This window comes from Oreochromis niloticus, linkage group LG22, assembly GCF_001858045.2.
Source record: "Oreochromis niloticus isolate F11D_XX linkage group LG22, O_niloticus_UMD_NMBU, whole genome shotgun sequence".
In the NCBI taxonomy this organism is placed as follows: Eukaryota; Metazoa; Chordata; class Actinopteri; order Cichliformes; family Cichlidae; genus Oreochromis; species Oreochromis niloticus.
The window spans coordinates 22,601,082-22,623,077 of NC_031985.2; the positions used below are offsets into that span (position 1 = coordinate 22,601,082).

The following is a 21,996-nucleotide window of genomic DNA, read 5'->3' on the forward strand; positions in this document are numbered from 1 at the left end:
CTTGTTTTCTGTAAGCATCTTGGATCATTTTAGCTTGCAGGCACTGAATGGGTTTCTTTAAACACAGTTGATTTGCTAACAGAACACTGAATATTATCGTGGGAAATATTTAAAAGCTAAAGCAGGGTTGAAGCTTCTTTGTCGTGACGGACATTTTGACTTCACAACACGAAAAGCACGAGTAATTAATAACATTAATGATGACTCAGTTCCATTAAACTACCCAATAAGCCATGACAGTGAACCAGCAAGAACGAATGTAGGAGCATTTCTCTGCTTTCTCTCCATTAGCACGTCAACACGTCCGCTGCTCTTAGATGTTTATTAAACTAACAAGAATGGTTAAGGTGCAAGTTACTGTGAAGTAGATGGTTTACACTCCACACAAAGGAAAACACCTGTATGTGAATTTTGACTATATGTGCTTTCAAAACACTGAAACACTTTCAAATATGTCACAGAACGGTTTACCTACCACTTTATTAGGTACACTTGTTCAAATGCTTTTTAATGCAAGTTTCTAGTCAGTCACATGGCATACTCGGTTCATTTAGGCATGTATGTGCACATGGTTGAAACGACCTGCTGAAAGTGTGAATGGAGAAGCAAGGTGATTTAAGCGAATTTGAATGTTGCATGGTTGTTGGAGCCACACTGGCTCATCTGATTATTCCAGAAACTTAATCTCAAAGATTAAGGAGCTTTGAAAGAAAAGCGTCTGGACTTCTTTAAGTTTCCATGAAGGCGTTTCACCTCTCATCTGAGAAGCTTCTTCAGTTCTAAGAGCAATTGGTGGAGAGTCCCAGATTTTAAACCACATGGGAGTGTCCCCAAGGGGGTCATGGATCCCCTATTGATCCTCTACTAATCACATGAGCTAAGGTGTGAAAATGGGTGTTTGTCACAATCAGCCAAGGTGAACCCATTGTGAAACCTTGATGACCACATTGTACCCCTCTTTTGACAGGTACCCTGTGGTCATAAAGCTTAGATCATTTCCAGCTGGTTTTTTGAACATTGTCATGTTCAAGAAACTCAAATGGCCTCCACAGTCACCAGATCTCAGTCCAATGAAGCATGTGGGAGATGTCATGGATGTTCATCTGACAAATTAGCAACAAATATTGGAAGCTATTATCTCAATATGGAGCAAAATCTCAGAGGAATTTTCCAGCACCTTGTTGAATCTGTGGTAGGATGCAGGTCTGAACATTTCATTCTAAAAAAATATATATATATTTTTAAGTTTGATATAATGGTATAGAAATGTGTGAAGAAGTTATGGTTCATTTTTCTTGTTGATTTTTCTCTGTATATTTTTCGCCTTTATCTATGAGTCCAATGAAGAAAGAAAACTGGGCTGCGAATCAAATGAGAGAGTAGGTGCTGATTGGATGTGTCCACATGGTACGGGCCCCAACCACCCAGCTGTTGGGTCACAAATATAAAACCACATTGAGAAAGACTGAAGTCAAGACAAATTAGAAAAAGAAAAATCTGAAAGTGGAGTCTGTGGCTGTAACCTTTCTGCACTATAATCAGCACACAGGGATATCACCAGTCACTAAAATCTGTCAGTCTAGCAGCAGCAGTCTATTTGAAGATCTTTTTTAAAATCACAAGCTTTTCAAGGTTTTAAAACACCATGAAAACATCTACCAATACTTCCAGTACTAGGAAAATGCACTCTTGTGTTCTAGCAGTTGTAATAAAAAGCTTTACAAACAGTAGGATCAAACCACAACCCTTCCAAAGTGTCCATGGCCTCTGTTTGGCTCCAACCTTCCTTTTCTTACTGGTTTTAACCGTTTAGTGCCTAAAATATCTGCAGGTCCTGTATCTCAGTAACTTTTGACCAAAGGTTCCCACAACACCTCAAACTGACTCTTTCCTGATTCTTCACCCTATTCATCGGCCGTTGCAATAAGCAGCCTTCACAATATTTTCCTATTGAAGCGATATTCCTGCTGTCAGCCTACACACACAGGCACTGGCAGGTTCTGCACTGGTAAATATAGACACTCAGGGCTGGTTTTGGCTTCCCTTAGTCTTGTGTCAGTCCCACACAATGCAGCATGAAAAAATGCCCCAGTGGGAGTCTCTCCGCTTCATAATCAATCTGTCTCACCTGTAATGAGGCAAAGTCATAAATTCATGAAGAAAGCACTTTTTAAATTACACAAAGGAGGAGGCGGCACAAATAGGACTTTGACTAGAAGCATTTCATTTCTGTCTCATGGGACTTAAGGAAAAATTACTGATGCCTTATTGATCACGAGGCAGGAAATTCTCTGCCTGCCAGTTCTGCAGAAGCGGCACGGCAGGAGCCACACCTATTGTGTCTCGAAAAAACCAAACAAATACGCAATGAAGGTTGAACGTATCTTACACCTGGTTGAGGGATCAGACATTTGTTTTATCTGAAGCAGCTTTGGGTGGCAGGTTAGAGGGCTGGCGGTGAGGAAATCCAGAAGATTTATTGGTGCATCAGACAAACGCTCCCTGTGGTTGTGAGTTCATCGTCATCCATCTTTCATTCTCCCACGGCTCTTCTTCATCAAAGCGCCACACAGCTGAACATATGGTGACTTTTGGTGAATTTGGGTGGAAATTATAGGAGCTAAATTTCCGATCCCAAAAACAGGCACCCGGGGCAATGTTTACCTCATTAACTGTCATATTAAAACAAGTTTCCTCTTCATCAGCCCCTCCTCCACCACCACCTCCTCATCACTGATGCTCCAGCTCTTCAAAGTCAATGCAACTGATTCAAGGGCTCTGGTATACAACAAAGCACTCGTTCGTTTTACAACATCAAGAGGCGTCAGCCTTCACTAAAATTAGATGCTGATCAATGCAAAGGAGAACAGGCCTTGCTTGTGACAGATTTAGATGAAACAGAAGAGAGATGATATATAAGAAATAGAAAAAAATAATAATAAGGGATGCTGTGATGGGAATTGACTAAAATGCATATAATGGAATAAGTGAGAGGCGGAGATGAGAGATGAGTGTGGGACCGTTTTAGCTCTGTTAGGTTTTGTTTCTTCTTGACAGGTACATTTCCTGGCAGGGATATGACTGCAAGGTGCAAGAAAAAGTAGGGCATTTTCTTTTCTTTTTTTATGAATACAGACACCATTGTTCTGTAGTTGTTAAAGCGTCAGTAATTTGAAGACAAGTTCAGTTTGAAACTGAGGGAAAACTAATTTAGCGTCCCAAATATTTGTGAATTTTCTAAGGCGGTTTGGTTTCTGACGTCAGGAATTAAATGAACCCTGAAAAAAAACAAAGAGGACATTTTGAAATCTACTAATCCAGTGAAACACGAATTAGTAGATTCCTCAACATATCCTCTAGATTTTGTGGTAAGATTGCTTTCTCATCCGTCTCTGCTCGGCTGTGGTCATAAACCATTTCAGATGTTGCAATTAGCGATACGCATTAACTTGGCCTCTTCTAAATTTACAGCAGTTTCCCAGTGATTCAGGGCGGGCACGTCTTGGCAGACTGCACCTCTGGCTCTATTAGATGCGCATTAGTCCCGTTGTGCCTGTAAAACACTTGCAATTGCTGAGTGACTGCAGCACTCTGTGAAGAGCTCTTCAATCAATCACCACAGCACCAGCACCAACGAAGATAAGACTTTCAGATTGCTGAGATTAAGCAACTGTTGGGGAGGGAATGGAAATCACTTCCAGACTTGTACTCATTCATCTAAATCACAGTTTCCCCACTTTCAGCGGGATGATTTTTGTCTGGGTTGATGCAATCATTTCGCCCTGATAATCCTGGGTCAGGGCTGCGGGTGCTGCAGCAGCAGGAGGAAAAGTAAGAGTCAGTGCACACGCGTCTGTTCAGAAGTAATTTACTTACAGATTCTGTCTTTATTGTTAGGATGGAGCTGATGTTTTATGCATGTGTGATGTCATTTATTTGTGGCTATGCACTTTCATTTTCCCCTCGAGATGGATTGCAATCCCTTTGGTGAGCACGCTTTTCCTTTTTTCTTCCTACACCAACTCCTTGTACAAATAATTCCAAACTGCTTACGTCTCATTGTGAATATAGAGAAAACAAAGCCTTCTTCCTACCACAGTATATGGAGATTTTTATAAAGTGTATTTTAGTTTATATATGTAAAAGAAAAACACTTGGATTTTAAGAAAAGCTATTAGACTGCAGCTTCCAGCTCTTTTCATTCTGCTCCACATGGACTGAAAATTGTTGCCCTTGGGTCAGGTGAATAATAACACACAAGGGAAATGGACCTGTCCCTGCACTCATCAATAGCATCAGTGTTGTTTCTGATAGGCGCCAGATTGGACTAAAGTCTAAAGAAATGAGAAACTCAGTGAATACAAGCGGAGAAAACAAGTCAATACAAATGATGAGCAAGAGAACTTGGAACCACTCTCCAATGCATTTTTTTCTCCTCTGCCTGTTAGCTGCTATTTTGGCACCATTAGATTTGTGATTTACTCGAGTAAGACGACGTTTTGTCAATAACACCCTTAGGGAGAGACTGAACTATGGCAGCGCATTCGATAATAAAAGTATAGTTTCTTTGTTTGTATTGGTTTCACCCTTAATCCTGCTTTGAAGATGCTTTGCTGATGTGGTAAGAAATCTCTAAATAGGCACAAAGCTTCCTGACCCCCCAAGTCTTCAATGCAATGGAAATAGAAACGGGACAACAGCAACAAGCAGCACAAGACCAATTCTAACTCAGAGTTTAAAAGAATTAGTTCAACCATATCACACACAAAAACATTTCCCAAAGAGAAGTTTAGTGGGATTTTGAAATATCTCTAGCTGGCAAATCTGCTGCTCTGAAGATAAAAGGAATTTTACAGCAATAAGAACAACCCCAAACTGGCAGAGAAAATAGCTGCGGATCTGCAGACCTCACCGCCATAGTTTCAGCTGCAACCATTTTGTTTGTGAGTTTGTCTGGGCTGACCCTTAAATGCTATCAAGTGGATGCTGGTGAGTGCAGAAGGGGCGATGAGTTTGCCATGCTAGCTTGTCTGATAACCTGCTGTGGAAGTGTGCATGCCCATGTAATCAGTTCCAGCCTTAATCTGATTTGATTAGTGTCTCCTCCTGGATGAGGAGACGAGATGCGCCCTGCTGGCTCTGGCCCTCGGGCTGCTGTCTCGCTCTCTGCATGAAGTCTCCAAGAACTCGTAATGAGGCCAGCCAAGTCCTTTTTTCCTCTTGCTTGTCGCAGATGAGCGTGCGTGGAAAAATAAACACAGACAGCACTCTTGCGTACACAAACACCGAAGCACACAGTGCACCTTATATAATAAAAACAGATATGGATTTGTGGTATATAGAAATAAAATCCCCACTGATCTGCAGCTGAGGATGCATTCAGAATATATTGATCGATATATCTGTAAAACAAGTGCCTCAGTATGAAACACTGCAATGCAACGTATTGGTCTTGACAGAAATGATGCATAGCATTAGTTCTGACAAATCAGAGCAATTGCTGATGCCCTTCTGATTCCCATCTGCATGCTACGTGAACTATTTTAGCCTGCATACAGCTTTACAGTTAGTGCAACCCCCTTTGCAACCCACACTCACCCAAGCACCTACAGCTCATAACCTTTTAACTTAATCAGTGTCAAACCCATAGCCACTAACATCTGCTCTGCTGCTGCCTGCCCTGTGTAGACATGGAAGAATGGGAATGTGTGCTCTTGCCTCCTTAAGATCCCGAAGTACATGTGTGGAAGGGCGGGGAGGTCCTAGAACAGAGACATACCACCACATCGTGTTACTGCTGATAAAGTAGCAATCCCACTTTTGACTCAAGTGATCGTGACACAACAGCAGGCAGGAGGCCCCTTTTACTTCAGTAGCCTAAATGATACAGTTACTGTCAGCATTTTAATCACTTTATTCTCTCATGTAGCTGACTGTAATTTTCTATACAACCAAATTTGGATTTAGCTCATATTCATTCCTCATCTGTTGCACCTCAGGAAGGCATGCAGAAGCCTTATTAAATCACCTACCCTCTGGCACCGGAAAGCGGAGTGTTTGATTACTTGAACATGGAAAATAGAAAAGACTGAACTAACCCAGTTAAAATTTATACAGGGAGACATATTACAAGGTGGGCATGCACAAAATCCGAGGCCATCAAGTTGCCGTCATTATGAATATTTGGGATTGTAGGACGGCGTGAGGTTTGTCAGTGTTAAGATTTGATTTGTGAACCGTCTGTCACACTTAACTTGAACTGATTTTAAGTTTTGGGTTTTGGTATTCCTTTAATGAGTAGCTACTAGATATTCACAAAGAACATCAGGTCTACTGAGTAATCCACTCTACCAGACTGGCTGTTCTCACATACACAGCACAGCGTCCCCTCGCAGGAATGGAGCCATTTAACTGTGACAGTTCAAATAACTGCATGCTGCGCGTGAGTGAGAGACACTGTGACTGAAACGAAGGCTGGGTGGGAGGCAAGAGGTAGAATATTTTCTTCCTCGCTTAAGAGAGTGAGAGACAGATGCTGTTAGGCACAGACTTACATTTCTAATGAGCACAGGGCATCAGTATCCATTAGTGTGAGAACAATCTTCGCCTAAAGATGGAGCTCGGTGGAGGTTCCTGGGCCGGGTGGCAGATAGAGCCGTCAAGCAGGAAATGGTGTCACACACTAAGGAGTAGGGAGCCGCCATGACCTGCGTGTTGGGAAATAAACATCCTGTGACACAGCCAGGCATGTAATGGGAAAACCCAAGCACCAAAACCAGGGACGTATACACAAAAGGCAAACTGAGATTAATATTGAGTTTAAAAACAAAAGCTGGTGCTTAGTAGTTCACGAGTTTCACTGATATTTTTTTCATAAATCTTTTAAGGATTTTCCAATGACTGCTCTGAAAGTAGTAATATTATAAGTTTGGAATTCATGTAATGTGTCACTAACAAAAGTTGAACTATTTAGCTGTGAAATAAAATATTAACTTTGAAAATTGCATTTTCTGCCGACTTCCACACAGAACTCTATTTCAAAGTAAAAGGGCAGATTCATAAAGATGAAATATTGCTTTAATAAAGGCGACATTCTCTGTGAGAGAAATACCGGCTCTGAAAGTGGCACAACATAAAATGCCACATTTTTGGTTGCTTTGAATGGAGCTGTAACAGCTTCTGGACAGACGGAGATGAACCTGCGGTCTCTGCAGGAGGCCTGTGAGGTGGGATGGTGGAGAAACTATTACTCACCATGACAATTCCCCACCCACCTGAATGCAAGGTGTGTGCTGTTTATGAATTACTGTACAGAAGCTGAACGTTTTTATTTAGATTGCATTATTTGGTTATTTTTAGCTGAATTTTTATCCTTAGTCAAGGTGATCCCACAATGCTTCACTAACAATGGGGAGACCAATCCATGACTGATATATTTCCATTCTGTTTTTATCCAGATTTGCTTTTACTGCATTGGCAGAGTGATTCTTATGTTAAAAAACAAAGCAGGTATTTTAGAGATGGTACTGAATGGTGGATCTAAATCTGATGGTACTTTTCTGTGTCCATTCCATCAGTTTTGACAGAATCACCAACACCATTGGCTGACATACAGCTGTGTACTTATTTTCCATGATTTGAACCAAAAAATACAAGTGCCACTGATTTTTCAGTCCAGTTGTTCTATAATTTGGCATACCTCAGCCTTTTCCTCCCATTTTCCTTCCTTAAGAATGATTCCTTGACAGCCACCTTTCCATTGAGACCATTTCAGGTTGGGGCTTCAGTGAACCGCTGATGGATCAACTGAAGGGACAGATGCATCTCTTGGGTCCTGTGTCAGGGCTTTTCCCTATTTCTTAAGGACATGACTTTCAGATACTATTCATATGCTCTAGATATTTTTTTCTTCTTCTTTCGTCCTTGACTTGTTCAGTTTCCTCACATTTTAAAGGACACACTGCACACCATGCCAGGAGATCCCAAGTTTGTAGTTAATTGTGCAAAAATACAATTTTATGCATTATCTTTGGTTAGATTCAACTAAAAAAAATGGGAAAAAAATATTCTGCTTCTAGTAAAATGCATAGAGAAATTTAGTCTTAAATGGGTTCATTGTTAAGTTGTCTGTTATGTGTCGACACAACACTGGCTGAGTTAGGTGCTTTTTTCTAATGCTTGAGTGATAAGTCACTATAAAGCGGCTTCAAAAACAAACCAAAACATCACTTTCAAAAATTTCAGGTACAAAGGACTGGACTGAAAAGGAGTGAAAAAGTAGCCAATGACCAAAGAAGGTCTTTAAACCTTTGCTCAAGACCACTTTAATTGCTAGAGAGTCTGACAAAAATCTTGAAAAGTTTGGTGGCATTTGAAATGAAGGACTCGATTTATACTGCGGAAGCTTGTCAGGGTCAACGAAAAGTTCGTAAGGATATCAAGATGCGAGTCTGACTGTTTTTAGAAACTGAGGATTTAACCAAGACATCTACAGACCGAGTTGCACTGGAGAAAAAAAACCTGGTTAACTCAAGAACCAAGGAAGGACTGAGGTAAACACACTGGAAAACACCCACTTAACTTAGTTCCAATATGTCTGGTCCAGACAAGTTGGTTTGGCGAAATCTTGTATCACATATCCATGTAGAAGAGCCCAGAAGAACCCTGGTGCTGGATCTGGGTTTATCAAGCAAACTTTAAAGTTTAAAGCCAAGAATAATTTAGGACCATATTGTGATACTTCATCAAAGTCTGGTAACTTCTCTTAAAATGGTTTTGCATTCGTGTAGCTTTGTTTGACATTGATGATCTTAAAGTCAGTGTCCAGATGCAGACTGACACAAAACTCCTTCACATGCCTGTGAATTGAATCCTGTGCCAACATGCGATTTGATCAGATAATATCGAAGTGCTTTCATTTGTGTTATAGTTAATCTTGTTTTATCTGTTCCATTAAAAACAGATTGCCTCCAGGACCGTTACCTATTAATTATAGCGATGTGTCTTTCATTGTTAAAAGGAAAAATTACTATTACTGCTTTTCATCACGAATCATGTCTTGGACCTTTGCGGTTGTGCTTTGTGAATGAAGAGAGGCACAGTGTAAACTGGTTACAGTTCTTAAACCTTTAATGTAAACAGCAGTTTTGAGGGGCTTTGAAAAAAATCCTAAAGAAAAAAAACAATCTGAAGGCATTAAATAGGAAGGGGGAGGGGGGAATATATAAATCATACTTAGAAATAACAACCACGATCTGCTTTTAAATTAAAAAAATACATAAACTCTCAATTTTGTGGCCATATGGTCCTGAACATACACAAAAAATGTCAACTTCCCTTGATCAAATACTAACTTACATTTTGCAACACTAACTACCTGGCACTTTCACAATTTTTGTTCTTTTTCGTTTTTCTAAAGGAAAATCACTAAATCATAGTCATTTTACAAATGATAAACGAAACAAAAAAAAAAGCTAAAATATTGCTTAGGAATGTTGTGTACAGCAGTCTTTACAACGAGAGACCCAAACGAGCGAGAGACAAGTGTGTGTTTGAGCGCGTGTTGCACAATGGTGGCGCTTTTACAGTTGTTCTATGGCAAAGCCACTGTGTAGGTGTGTACAATAAGCAATAAGCAGTGGTGGGATAATTACATTTATATTTCAAAAAGAGGCTTTTTACTGTAGTACAGTGCCTGGATTTCAAGGATTGACTTTTTCTAACAGTCTCTATTACATGTGAAGCAGGGCAGAGTAGACAGACGACGCTATTTTTTCTCTTTCTGTTTTAAAAAGTATTCATCTCAAAAGGTAATTCAGCCTCTTGGGAAACACTTAGCTGCCACAATTGTCCTACTGTAAGTGGGAATGTGACAGGAAATACTACTGGGAAGTTGACGCCCCCCGCCCCGCCCGATCGTCCTTCCCTGCTCCTAAATCACACAACCACCATTCTTGATCCCTATAGCCTTCACCCCTCCTGAAAAAAGCCCTGAGGAAAAATAATAACATGAACATAAAGGAAGGACAATCCATTGGAATTTCTAAGCTTTTTGTCCACAATATTCTTGAAGCAAAATGACAGTGAGCGCCGCAGCCAAGAAGAAGAAAAGGGGGAATGTTTTCAAACACCAGACACTGGAGGAGAGTGAAGAAGAAGAAGGAGGAGGAGGAGACGTGGGGCGACCAACGACAGGCCAAACAAACACTTCCTGGTTTCTCTTCTCCATGGCAACGTGATGACTCTGCATCGACCCCCAAGTCCCTCAAGTGCAAACAGTTAATGTTAATACGCACCATCTTCTCCCTTATAAACGTCTAGCAAGAAGCAAGAGGGAAATAGTTCAAGAAATCCTTTTTTTTCTTTCAATCACAGTTCATTTTTTTATATTATATGTTTTTTTTAATTATTTATTCTTGTTCCAGTTTATAAGAAAAGGGGACCGGTCCAGTGAATACAGTGGGTTTAGGGTTTGTTTCGGGTTCGGGCTTGTGGGGTCGTACAGCTAGTTACAGTCGTAAACAAAGTCATAGTTGCTAGGCTCTTTGGGAATCGGGGGCGGGGCCTCTGGAATCTGGATGTTCTCTAGATCCAAGAGGCGAAGCTTCATCTCCATAGAGAGCAGGGTGTCCATGTCAGATTTGGTGTATTCGCTGGTCATCTCCTTACCCAGGAGGGCATTCAGACCATCTGTCCACACACAATACTGCGGAGAGACGGGCAGAGGCACATTAATTATAATTTTCATAAGAATGGTTAAAAAAAAGGTACGGCACAAAGAACAAAACCTCTAAAATCTACTCTTCTGAAGGTGTTTTCTCTGTTTCGTAAAGGGCAAAAAGTTTCTACATTCCTCAGTGAAAGCTTTCAGGCATTACACCTTTGTTTACGGTGAGTTATATTTGGCCCCAATCTATAAAAAACCACCAACATTGCAATTCTATTTGCCACATTCCCCAAGGATTATCAGTTATTTATACGTAGAGCTGTCTTAAAGTCTTTTGGGGCAAACTAAAATTAAGTCAAGTAAACTGGGTCGAGTCATTGTCAAGTCAGAAGTCCAGATAAAGTTCATTCCAAGCTAACGGCAAACAGGCTGGTGTACTAAGAACCCTCATTGTTTCATCTGCACCATTTAAACAGTTCTGTTATGCTTTACATATCACAAAACAAGTTTTTTTTCACTTTACCTACACGGGCATAACAGCAAGAACAAAGCTAAACAAATGAAGATGAAAAGCAGGCACAAAAACAGGAATATATACCGCATATATGGCACCAGATAGGTATGCCTATATGATGTATAATGCTGGACTTTATGTTTAGAAATGGCGTTATAAACCTTCCCAGACTGATAGGTAGCAATGATTGCTTCTCTAAAATGACACTCTGTTAACACACCTGAATGCTCCAGACCAGCAAACTCCCAAAACTTCTGCTTTTAGAGGGATCGTCACACTTACTGATGATCAGTTAATCAGCTGTATTCAATTAGCAGCACCTGGCTGCTCTTAGAGTGTACTTATTTTTATCTTCTATATCCCACATATCGACAATCATTGGATGATACAAACCACTCTTTTGTTGATAAAACTTAAAAAAAAAAAGCAATAAAATCATGTTGAAGGGTCCTAATGTTTATGACATAAGCCTGACATACAGCTTTGGTCTTTATACTTGTTTTTCGATGAAATTATATCTGTCCATAAAGCCATCTCTCCACTAAGTGTCAGCTCTACACCTGCATAAACCATGCATAGGGTCTCTATGCGTAATCCCACACCTTCATTCTGTGTGACACCGTCAACAACTGCAGGGTCAGCTTACCTCATGCTTGTCAGGAGCGATAAAATTTAAGTATTCGTCCGACTCGTAGAGGACAGAGAAGGCCAGCTCTAACACCTCCTGCAGAGAGGACAGAGTGAAAAGCGGAGGGAGAATGTGAGGCGGAGAAAATGGTGCAAAGACCGAGCGAGAGTGGAGGAGGTGGGACGGAGAGAGGTAGAAGCAAAAAAAGAAAAGAAGAAGAAATACCAGGTGAGATTTACAGTACAGTGCTGCCATACTAGCGCGATCCTGCTCTCCTCCACGTCCCATCACCATCTGTTATATCAGCTGCACATTGGGATACATGTAGGGCTCTTTTTATATTAGCTATTGTAAAATAACAGCAGGGGCTGCGGATCGGAGACAAAAAAGACAAATTCACTTCGGTCTCTTTTATGAAATTAACTGGACGGAGAAGGAGGACAATGTAGTGACAGAGCCAGATTTGTAGATGTATGCAAGTAATTTATCTGTGTGAAATTAGCGTCTGGTTTTACGAAGCCAGTAGGGGATTACTCAGTCAGAGGCTGAGCCTGGAGCCGGGGAGAGCTTAAAAGAATCTGTGGTCAGATTTGACTCAGAGAGGAAAAAAAAAACAAAGTAGTGCTGAGAGTAATTCTCTCTACTCTGTGCAGCTGCTTTAAGCTGCACACTCACACGGTGAGCATCTAAAAGGGCAGTCGTTACTATATTTACCCACTTAATTCAATGCGTTAGCTACTTATAGGTAAAGAACCTGTTATAATTACTTAACTCAAAGAACAGCTGATGGAGTGTGACTGGTTTTTGGGTACTGTAGATCAAGTTCTTCCTGAGGGTGTCCGTGCACTTCATGAAACAGTTGTTGAGCGTTTCAGCGGTAAGCAGGAAATGAGTGTTATACCCACATTAAACGAACAACATTGTTAGTTTTTCCAGGTTTATGACCTCAAAGCTAATTCCTCTCTTTTTTGGTGCAATTAAAAGACAGATCGTGTTCATTTGTTACTGCTCTGCTTTTCTTTTTATGAACTTATTAAGTGCATGCACATTTTACTGGTGCTGCAGTCTTTTTGGTAATGGGTTAATTTAATGTCCTCTTTCCCACAATATATTTTTTTTAAAATAATAAATGTGCACTTGCTTTTTAGATGATGATGATTTTTTTGCCCACATAAACTGGTCCCATTATAAATTGCTGGAACATTATGGAAATACAGCATGCAATCATCCACACTTGTCATATATCCTCCAATCATTTGTGTGACGCTGTAACGTAAAGCTGTAAAGGCGCGATTCGGAAATGAGACGGATGACGGAGCACAGACGACAGGCGTCCCTTTTACTGCAATCATAATAACAGCTAAAGCAGGTGTCAGAAATGAGGGAAATATGGCATCCACGTTAGAGACACGTGGAAGCGCTTACGACATATCTGGAGGAATTTGGGAGATAATATGGAAACACTTCGCACTTCTCTATTCTTCCAGTGTCCCACAAACGGTGCACTGCCTGCTCTGCTCCCAAGTCTGTAGAGGTGACTTTGGCTGGTCTTCTAACAGTGAGTAATGAAATGTGCTTATGTTCTCATTCACAAGGCTGGGACAGGCCTGCTAGACAGCCCACAGACCCCCCTCAGGTCATTCTCCTAGACCTGCGCTTATCGACAAGGTAATAAAAGAGACAAAGCAGAGAGGAGGCGTGCTCCTTTGTCTTCAAGGCTATTTATCCAAGATCCAATATATCGGAGTCCCGTGGGTGGGGGCCGAAGGTTTGCAGAGGAAAAGTACGAACGAGGAAGAGCTGATGTGTACACAGATGCAGACATGATGGCTCTTTCATCCTGGTTGAGGCACCGCAGAGGGCGCGCCCAAACGTTACTATCACACCTTCACAGCGAAGAAAAGATGCCAGCACGTTTTTAGCGCCTTTAGCGTAATTGTCGTCTGTAACTAACGGACTATTCAGTGACTTATTTCTACGCGAGGCCTCTAACGGAGACGTCTCTGTGCAGAGCGCTGAGACGCAAGTTATTGTGTTATTTCCTAAAGCAAAATTATGTAACCGGCGTCCTCGTTATGCAACTCTCGCATCCACAGGAACTCATTCTCTCGCCTGGATACACACCCACCCGCCCACACACATGCACATGTGCACATGCATGTATATGCACGCGCGCACACACACACACACACACACACACACACACACACACACACACCTTGTTTTGCTTCAGGGCTCCCTTTTCCTTCATGTGAGGACAGTCTTTGCCAGTGATAACAGCTTTGATATCAGCCACAGGCACTGCAGAGAGGACAGAAGTGAGTTTACAACAACAACAACAACATCATCATCCCCTTGACAACTGTGCTATCCCATATGGGTTCTTGTTTTTTTTTTTTCCCCTTTTTCCTCCAAGTGATTAAAACTTAAAATTTTCCCCAAATCTGTCAGTGTGCAAGGCCTACAAGAGAAACTGATGTTAACACTGTCTGTAAAAAGCCAACTGTTAGTGTCGGTGACTGCTGCTCGTCTCTGAGTTCAGCAAGACACACATTTTTGCAGGAAATAAACATAGAATACTGATAAATATTTTCCTCTGCAAGTCATTGGGAAGGCAGTTAAATAGAAATTGTGCAAAAATACTGTAAAAAAAACTATTAAAGGTTTTACTCACGTTTGTCCTGTAAAGAGTCATGGGGCACCTCGCCCTGAGGGCTCTCTTCCAGATCTCCGTAGTGCAGGACTTTATGATTCGGAGACAGACGGCAGTACCAAAACTTATCTAGAACAAATGATGAGAAAGACAGGAAGACAGAAGGGAGTAAGAAGCAGATTTAGAGGTGTTATGAAATAAGCAGAAGCTGGCAAAGGCATCACACGGGTATGGATTTGCATGACTCATCAACAGCAGAGAAAATTAGCATGGCAAAAAATATGTGTCAAAAAATAAAACAGCCTTGAGGAAAATCCACAGATGGGCAATGATGATCTCCACTAGGCAGGGAGGGAGGGATCTGGACGGGCAACAACAAAACCGGCGGCCTTCATCACCGAGCAATGACTCAACAGCAGAAAACACGGTTGATTCAAGATCACAAAAGGACATCCGGGTTTCTTTAACTCTCACTCAAAAGGCTCAAAAGAGCATGAAACCTTAACTGTGACCTGATTAAACAAGTTAAAGTGTATATCGGGTCCTTGGCAGAGACATGGGATCCAAGCTACTTTTCTGTGAAGACTGAGGAAATGAGGTAAAAAATTACAGTGTTTTAATATCAAAAGCTAAGGTTTTCTCTAAAAGGCAATCAAAGCTCACATCCAACATTACAAAGGCTATCAAAGATAAAGCCTCAATTATATCAGCTATATACGACAGCAAAATATTATCTGATTATTTAAAAAAACAGAGAATATGGCCTAAAATTAAGTGAGTAAAAAAAGGCTGCAAGCTGATCTGGATTTACTGTGCATAGGTTGTCACATCATTGTAACCATTAAGAGGACTCTTCAAGTCAAAATCGTGTTGGTGGGTTTTTCTCATGGCTGCTCTCCTGAGCAGTCCTCCAGCAGCATCAGCACCAGCTGTCTCCATCAGCAGCCTCTGCCTCCAGCCTGGTGTTTGTCAGCCGTTATCTGGCAAGGTGGGCATCGAGCTGAGCTGGCAGAAAGCGTGCACAGACTGAGGAGTTCTGCTCGGTGTGTGCACAGTCCAAATCCTAATTGCTGAAAATAGACAGTTGGTGCTGCCAGGCCATTGGTTCGAGTGGCACTGGTCCACAGGGAGTTGATAAGAGATCTGCGCAGTGGCTGTGAGGGGATGGGAGGCTCTCAAACTGCTCATCTTAACTGATAGGGTGTGTCTGCGCAGCAGTGTATGCTCGTCTTCTTGCTGTCTTTGATCTGAGACTTATCTCTCGCATCACTCGTAACAATCACAAAGTCAGCAACCAGAACATTGGTGAGCGATAACGTTTAACAGAATTAGGTCAAATTTTAAAGTTTGCTTTTGCTTTAAAGCAGCATTTACACAAAGTACCTGCAGTATCCTGCACTTAAGACGGCACACATAGCACTCTTTCCAACTTTAAAGTGCCATCAAGCTGACCTTTTAAAAAGTGTTTTCCTGTAATGGGCAGCATGGGGAGTAGAGAGAGGATTCAAATGCACTGAAGTCAGCTTAATTAATATTTTATGTCGGGACGAGAGTCTTTGAAATAATCACACAAGAAGCCGTGGAGTGCCGAGGACTGTGTGAGGGGACAGTAAGAGCCCATCTAATTTACTGCATGTATAAAATAAACACTTCCAGCATACAGAGAGTTAATAAAGTAATAACTGGGAAATCTGTCTAAGAAAGGCACCAAAGATAAAGGAAAATTTTGACTAGTTAAGCATGATCGCTTATATACACCAGCCTTGTAGTGGCATTGCTTCCTTAAACTTTGCAAGAAGAGGAGCTTCTCACATTTCAATGCATGGATTTGCTGTCAGTACCGGCACGAGAACAAAGCCTTAGAGATCTAGATAGAGTGGGAAAACAGATAGGAGCAAGATGTATTAATGAAGGAAGAAGCAAAAAAAGAATGTATAAATTCACACGTGCAGAGGAAGGATACAAAGCAAGCCACAGAGAGACGCTGACGAATGAGGGTGCAGGAGTGTTGTGGATAAACGGCAATCTCCTCAGAGGCGATATCAGCTACAGCTAGATGACTTGGCTATAGTTAGCGTGCTGTTGCACCAGATTAAAGCCGGTGGAACCCCACAGGCTGGTGTGCTCAATCAGATCCAGCAGGGCTCCAAAATAGCTTTACATATACTCGTGTTCCAAAAGGGTCCAGCGTGCTTTCTTTTTGTATAGGATCCACAAAGGCTGCATGTTCACAGTTCCACTGAGAAGCTTTCTAGGATCTCTGTGAGGTAATGATGACCATGATATGGTAATATGAGCTCAATCACAGCATGCTGCTCCGGAAAACCTAGACAAGCGTAAATCAGTCGGCCACAAGCGGCGAAGAAGATCAGATACTTAATCCGGCTGACGGTTTCCACCTGAACGTCTGTCCTGAATAATCTTTTTAACTCAATTGTTTTTCTCCCCCACTTCTGTGTTTCTTTTCTCCGTTTCCATCATCCGGCTATGACAACATCTGGATGACAGCTGCCAAGATGAATGTATCAGTGATCAGGCTATAAAATGCCAGAATAAATTGGTGCATGGAAGGAAAAAGAGGACGAGGTCTAAACTCGGTCAGTCAGTTTGATTTGCCTTATTGAAAAGTACAGTTCCTGCAGGGTAGCTTCTGACAGCAATGCAATAACAGCGAACCAAAAACCACATCCTAAGCTTGTCACTGGGCTCTTTTTTTTTTTAAATTTAATGTATTTGTAGAGGCAAAAGTGGCAGAGAGGGGTTATGGAAAGGTGGGGGGACAGAAGAGTGAAGGGATGAGGCCTCAGGCAGATTAAATCCTCTGTGAGTGAAGAGCGGTATATTATACCTGCTACTCCTCTCTTTCCCGCTTCTCTTATTCCTCTCTGCTTACCTTCTCTCCCGTGGCAGTGAGTGTGAAACGCGATATTAGGTGGAATGATTTGAATGCACTCGTATGCAAGCAGTCTGCCGGATTTTCAATTTTTATTCCTTTTGCTCTCATCTCCATTGTGCCGCTTTAAATGGGAGCGCCCTAATATCTCCTGAACAACACACTCGTGTTATTCTCTAAAGGTAATACACCGCCTTGCCATTTTCACCACATCCTCTGCAGTGTAGAACTGGGGATTATCACAGTCATCTTTCATTCTTTCCACTCAAAGCTTTTCCCTCAAATGTGTCTGAAGAAGAGCAAACAGAAGTGTGTTTACAGGGCTTTTGGCTTCATGCGTCTTTGCATTTGTTAGCGCGCCCTTTCCATGTATGTGCAGGGGCAAAAAGAAACGGAAGACACCGCGCGTGCACCTCAAGGCAGACACGCGTGTTCCTGCTTTTCTGTATGCAGCGAGGAGAGAGGCAGAGTTTCACTATGTGTCTGCCTCAAAGGCTCGGAGAGCCAGAAAACTTCTGAGCGATCATGACGGCAGATGCACAGCAGTCCACAGCTTCAAAGATTCCCCTCAGATAAAATATCTCCTGTGGTGTTTTCACATGGAAAAGAGAGTAAGGCGATGGAAACGGAGAACAGAAGAAGACAAAGGAGGAAACAGAAGCAGATCTTTTGTGGACCAAGAGGCGTGGCAGTGGATTCTGACGCCTATGACCAAAAGTCAAGTTTGCATGGTTGTAAATTCCTGTTTGCTCCTGTGTGCGTGCATGTGTGTGAATGCTTTGCCTCACCTTGCCTCCTGCGACTGCTGATTTTCCTGAAGCAAGTGCCCTCACACAGCCTGTTGAGCCTCTGCTGCTTGATCAGTTCCATGATCTCCGGCTGTATCTTTTCTCTCAGCTCCCTGCCGAAAAACAAGCGCACACCCGTGCTTTAAGAGAATTGTTTAAATCCCGTTAACCGCACCCATCCGGTGTGGCGAGCCGGTGACGGCGAAGCCACAAGATTGTTGGAAATGAAACCGAGAGGGCCAAAACACACACACACACACACTTTCACAGCAAATATGTCACAGCATCTCGTAAGGTTGGATCAGCGGAAACCTGTGTCTCTGAAGCGTCTGCTCGATTTCCTCTCGTTTATTCATGCAGCTTCATGTATGTGTGTTGTTTCCGTTGCATACGAATGCAGAGCACACAGCACCGGTCAACATGAATTATGTATATCATCTGCCTGAGCGGTGCCGCTCTCCATCATTATTACAGCCGAGTCCTTTCTCATCACATTTACTATACATTTGTTTTCTATCGTAGAAATATTACTGACTGTGAGAATTTTATGTTTCGGCGTTCCTGATCGCGTCGTCGTCTTCCTTCAGGCTCACTCGCTCTTTCCTCCCTTCATCCGTCTCCCTGCTTGGCCCTCTCTGGGCATGTATTTGCCTCATTGGTGATTCCAGTCATTACACCGATCTGTGTTAGGACATTCACTCTGACATCGTTAAAGAAACAGCTAGTGAGAAAGGCATGGCTGGGAAAGGATGGACGATGACAGCTCGTCTTTACCACTTCATGCACCGCGCTCATGACTGAGGTCGACGCGGGCGAGGCTGCTTTTGCAGAGTTTCAGATTACTTTGTTGCTTTGTCTTCTCGGGAAGCAGCTCCTCAGTTTTAATTTGAATCCATTCTTTCTGGCAAATGGAGAAAGTCACAGAAAATTGGACGTCTTGTACGAACGGACCTCTGCAAAGAAGGCTGTGGTTGTTAACAAGTGTTTAAATGATGAAAGTAATGAGGCACGGGCCTCCTGGTAATGTGCACTTGGCCACTTATTACGTGTAGATTTTGTACACCTTAAATTATATAAAATAATCCATAAGCTCAGAACGTCTACGAAGACGGGCAGCTTTGAAGTGAAGCCACGAAAGTGTCGCTTCACCTTCTTTTGATGTCTTAACTCATTCCTCCCAATAATTTGTAGTAGAGAAGTGCGAGCGGTCGCAGCGAGTAAAGCAGGGCTCGTTTAAATATCTGGTCTGACGTGCTCAGCTCATTGTGTTTACAATTCTTAATTGTGCTATAAAGATTAGAGGCAAACACCGACGGCAGTCTTTAGAAGAGACTCTGCGATGCTCAGCTCTTCTCCACAGCTGTGAAACATGCCGTTTCATTTTCACTTGGCTTTAAATCACTTCACATAGACTGGGCGCATCTCATCTTTTCCTCATTAATGAAGGACGCGGCAATGAATTGGTGTGTGCTAGATTAACCAGGAAAGTGATTCAAACCAATCTGTTAAATATGATTATATAAAAACTTTTGTGCAACTTTCTTTATTTTATGTTACTTTTTTCACTGGGTTTAATTGCTTACTAAAGTTTGATCTCCACCCCTCCAATATTGATTCAATAAGCCCTTGGCTAAGGCATTGATTACTCTTCAAAGGGACAAGCTCTCTTGATGCAACGATTTTTCAATAGTGCTACCTACTCCATTAAATATAGGCAGGACAAAACAATGTTCTTCATTACCGGACCTGCATCAACGATCATTGAATGAGTGATCTATTACGGGCTAGCTCTCCGAGCGCAGTGAGCTGGAGGGTCATTAATGGAGTATTCATTTGGAATACCGTTTGCAGACAATTTGAATTTTATGCATATTTTCAATTATGAGAGCAAAGCGCAGACGTAACCTGCTGTGGGCCAAGTTGGAGATCAGGAGAAAAGTACTACAGCTATTTGTAGACACATATTATGCTCTCATTTGGGTCCTGATCAGGTAGATGAAAAGAACAGCACTTCCATATACCAGCAGGAATATCACTTAGCTGTAGTTTTCATTGTTTTCAGAGTGGCTTTTCCTGCAAAGCTCTACAACATGCATGAATAAAATATTAGTAGCTACTATTCATATTAAATAAAGCATTTGGCTGCTGTTTTTGAGAGCTTTGGTGTAACGCTTCAAACAATATAACCCTCTGTCAAATGCATGCTTTTGTAAGTTTGGAGTTTATGCAAAAAAACCCAAAAATCAAACAAACAAACCAAAAAAAAATGACTGCATGACTCACAGAATGGGGCGGGACTGGAAGTCTTCCTGATTCATCCTTTCAGACTGACGTATCTTCAGGATCTCTGTGTAGCTCAGGTTCTGCAGGCGGCTCTTGAACTGGTCCAGGGAATTAGGCTTGGCAGTGAGTGCTCGCATGATCTGCTCCCTCACCACCTGCATTACCTGCACAGCAGAGCAGAGAAGCAAAAGAGAGCAAGATGAGATTATAGAGGGTGCAGGAGACATAATGGGTGAAGACAGAGAGCGTGTACTACATCTGAGAAGACACAGGAAGTCAAAATCACCCCCCCTGACTCTAACCCCACCCAACTTTTAGGCTCAGGGGAGCGTTTAACTCCAAAAGGATTTATGCCTTTTATTTTTTCCAGAACTTGAGCTTCTAATCCAGTCTGGTTCATTGGGCATCAAGTAGAAAAAGAGCAAAGGAGATCAGTTTAGCAGCGGGTAGTCGAATAAAAGTCCTGGTATCTTATATCGGGGAAATACATGATAGAACTTGCTCACAGTATTAAAATTCAGCTAAAACCAGTTGCTTGGAAATGGGTGCAGAAGCGCGATAGGAGTGTTCTTCAAAGTCATCAAAAGCATTTCTGGATTATTTATTTTGGAGCATCTGCACACTGTCTGAAGTGAGCAATGACAACAGAGACAACAAACCCGGACCAATGAATGATCTCTTTTAACTGCTTGTGCAATAAGAATTGACGTGTTGGTGTGCGGCACTCTGTGAAAAATATTTAACTGATAGCAAAGGAAATTCTCTGAAAAATGAAGAGCTTATACAATTTTCTATCATGACATAACAAAAGTGGCAGAAACCATAAAGAATGCTTGATGATTCTTTTTTCTTTCCTTAAAGCATGGGTACCGGTGACCACACAAAAGCTAGGACCAGTAATAAACTGACAGTAATACGCTGGCTATGCATATAAAAGCTCTTCATCCTTCTCTAGTCACACTGAAGCATTTTAGAAAATTAGTCCTGTGCTCACACACTCGATGACAGCTGCTTCCATTTAACTTTGTGCTCTGACAAGTGATTTGCAGTTTGCATAATTAGAACGTTAACACTGGTGTGATCCAAAGATCCTGAATTTTCTTCATCTGTGAACGCATTTGCCCAACACACAAAAAAGGAATCTGACTGAAAACGTCCTGAAAAGTTTCAAACAGAACATTCAAAAACGGAGAGCAGCTTTCATTCAAAAACACTTTTTACCGTTTCTCTCTGGCTAAGCACTGCTCCTCCACTAACTGGAGATGATGTGACGGCAGATACGATGACAGATCAACTTTGTCAGAAGCGCCGTCTGAGCCTGCGGATGCTGATTCGCTAGATGAAATCACACGGAGGTGGTGGAAAGAAATAATGTCCGCCTTCTGTTCTCTTTGATTTGGCTTGATCGAGTGCTTAAGAGCACACTTGTTTCCAGCCTCTGGAGACGCTTTCTTACAAACTTTATTAAATTAGGAGATGATGAGAGTTTGAGATCATGTTTTGCGCTACGTGTGCACAGAACAAGTGGATACTTCTACATTCATGATCGGTGAAATCTCTCAGCTTCCCAT

At 41.9% G+C, this 21,996-nt stretch overlaps 1 protein-coding gene across 6 annotated transcripts in view; it reads right to left on the reverse strand.

Annotated features, from left to right (window-relative positions):
* Window positions 1-9,103: 9,103 nt before the first annotated feature.
* elmo1 (engulfment and cell motility 1 (ced-12 homolog, C. elegans)) overlaps window positions 9,104-21,996 on the reverse strand; it is a 99,605-nt gene continuing 86,712 nt past the window's right edge. For all 6 annotated transcript variants that reach the window (XM_019350795.2, XM_019350797.2, XM_019350796.2 and 3 more), the window contains 6 exons: window positions 20,426-20,589; window positions 18,143-18,255; window positions 14,483-14,590; window positions 14,027-14,109; window positions 11,827-11,904; window positions 9,104-10,705 (listed from right to left, as the gene is read on the reverse strand). In XM_019350795.2, coding sequence (XP_019206340.1) covers window positions 10,505-10,705; window positions 11,827-11,904; window positions 14,027-14,109; window positions 14,483-14,590; window positions 18,143-18,255; window positions 20,426-20,589 — 747 coding nt within the window. In that variant the 3' untranslated portion in view covers window positions 9,104-10,504. The remainder of the gene's footprint in view (window positions 10,706-11,826; window positions 11,905-14,026; window positions 14,110-14,482; window positions 14,591-18,142; window positions 18,256-20,425; window positions 20,590-21,996) is intronic.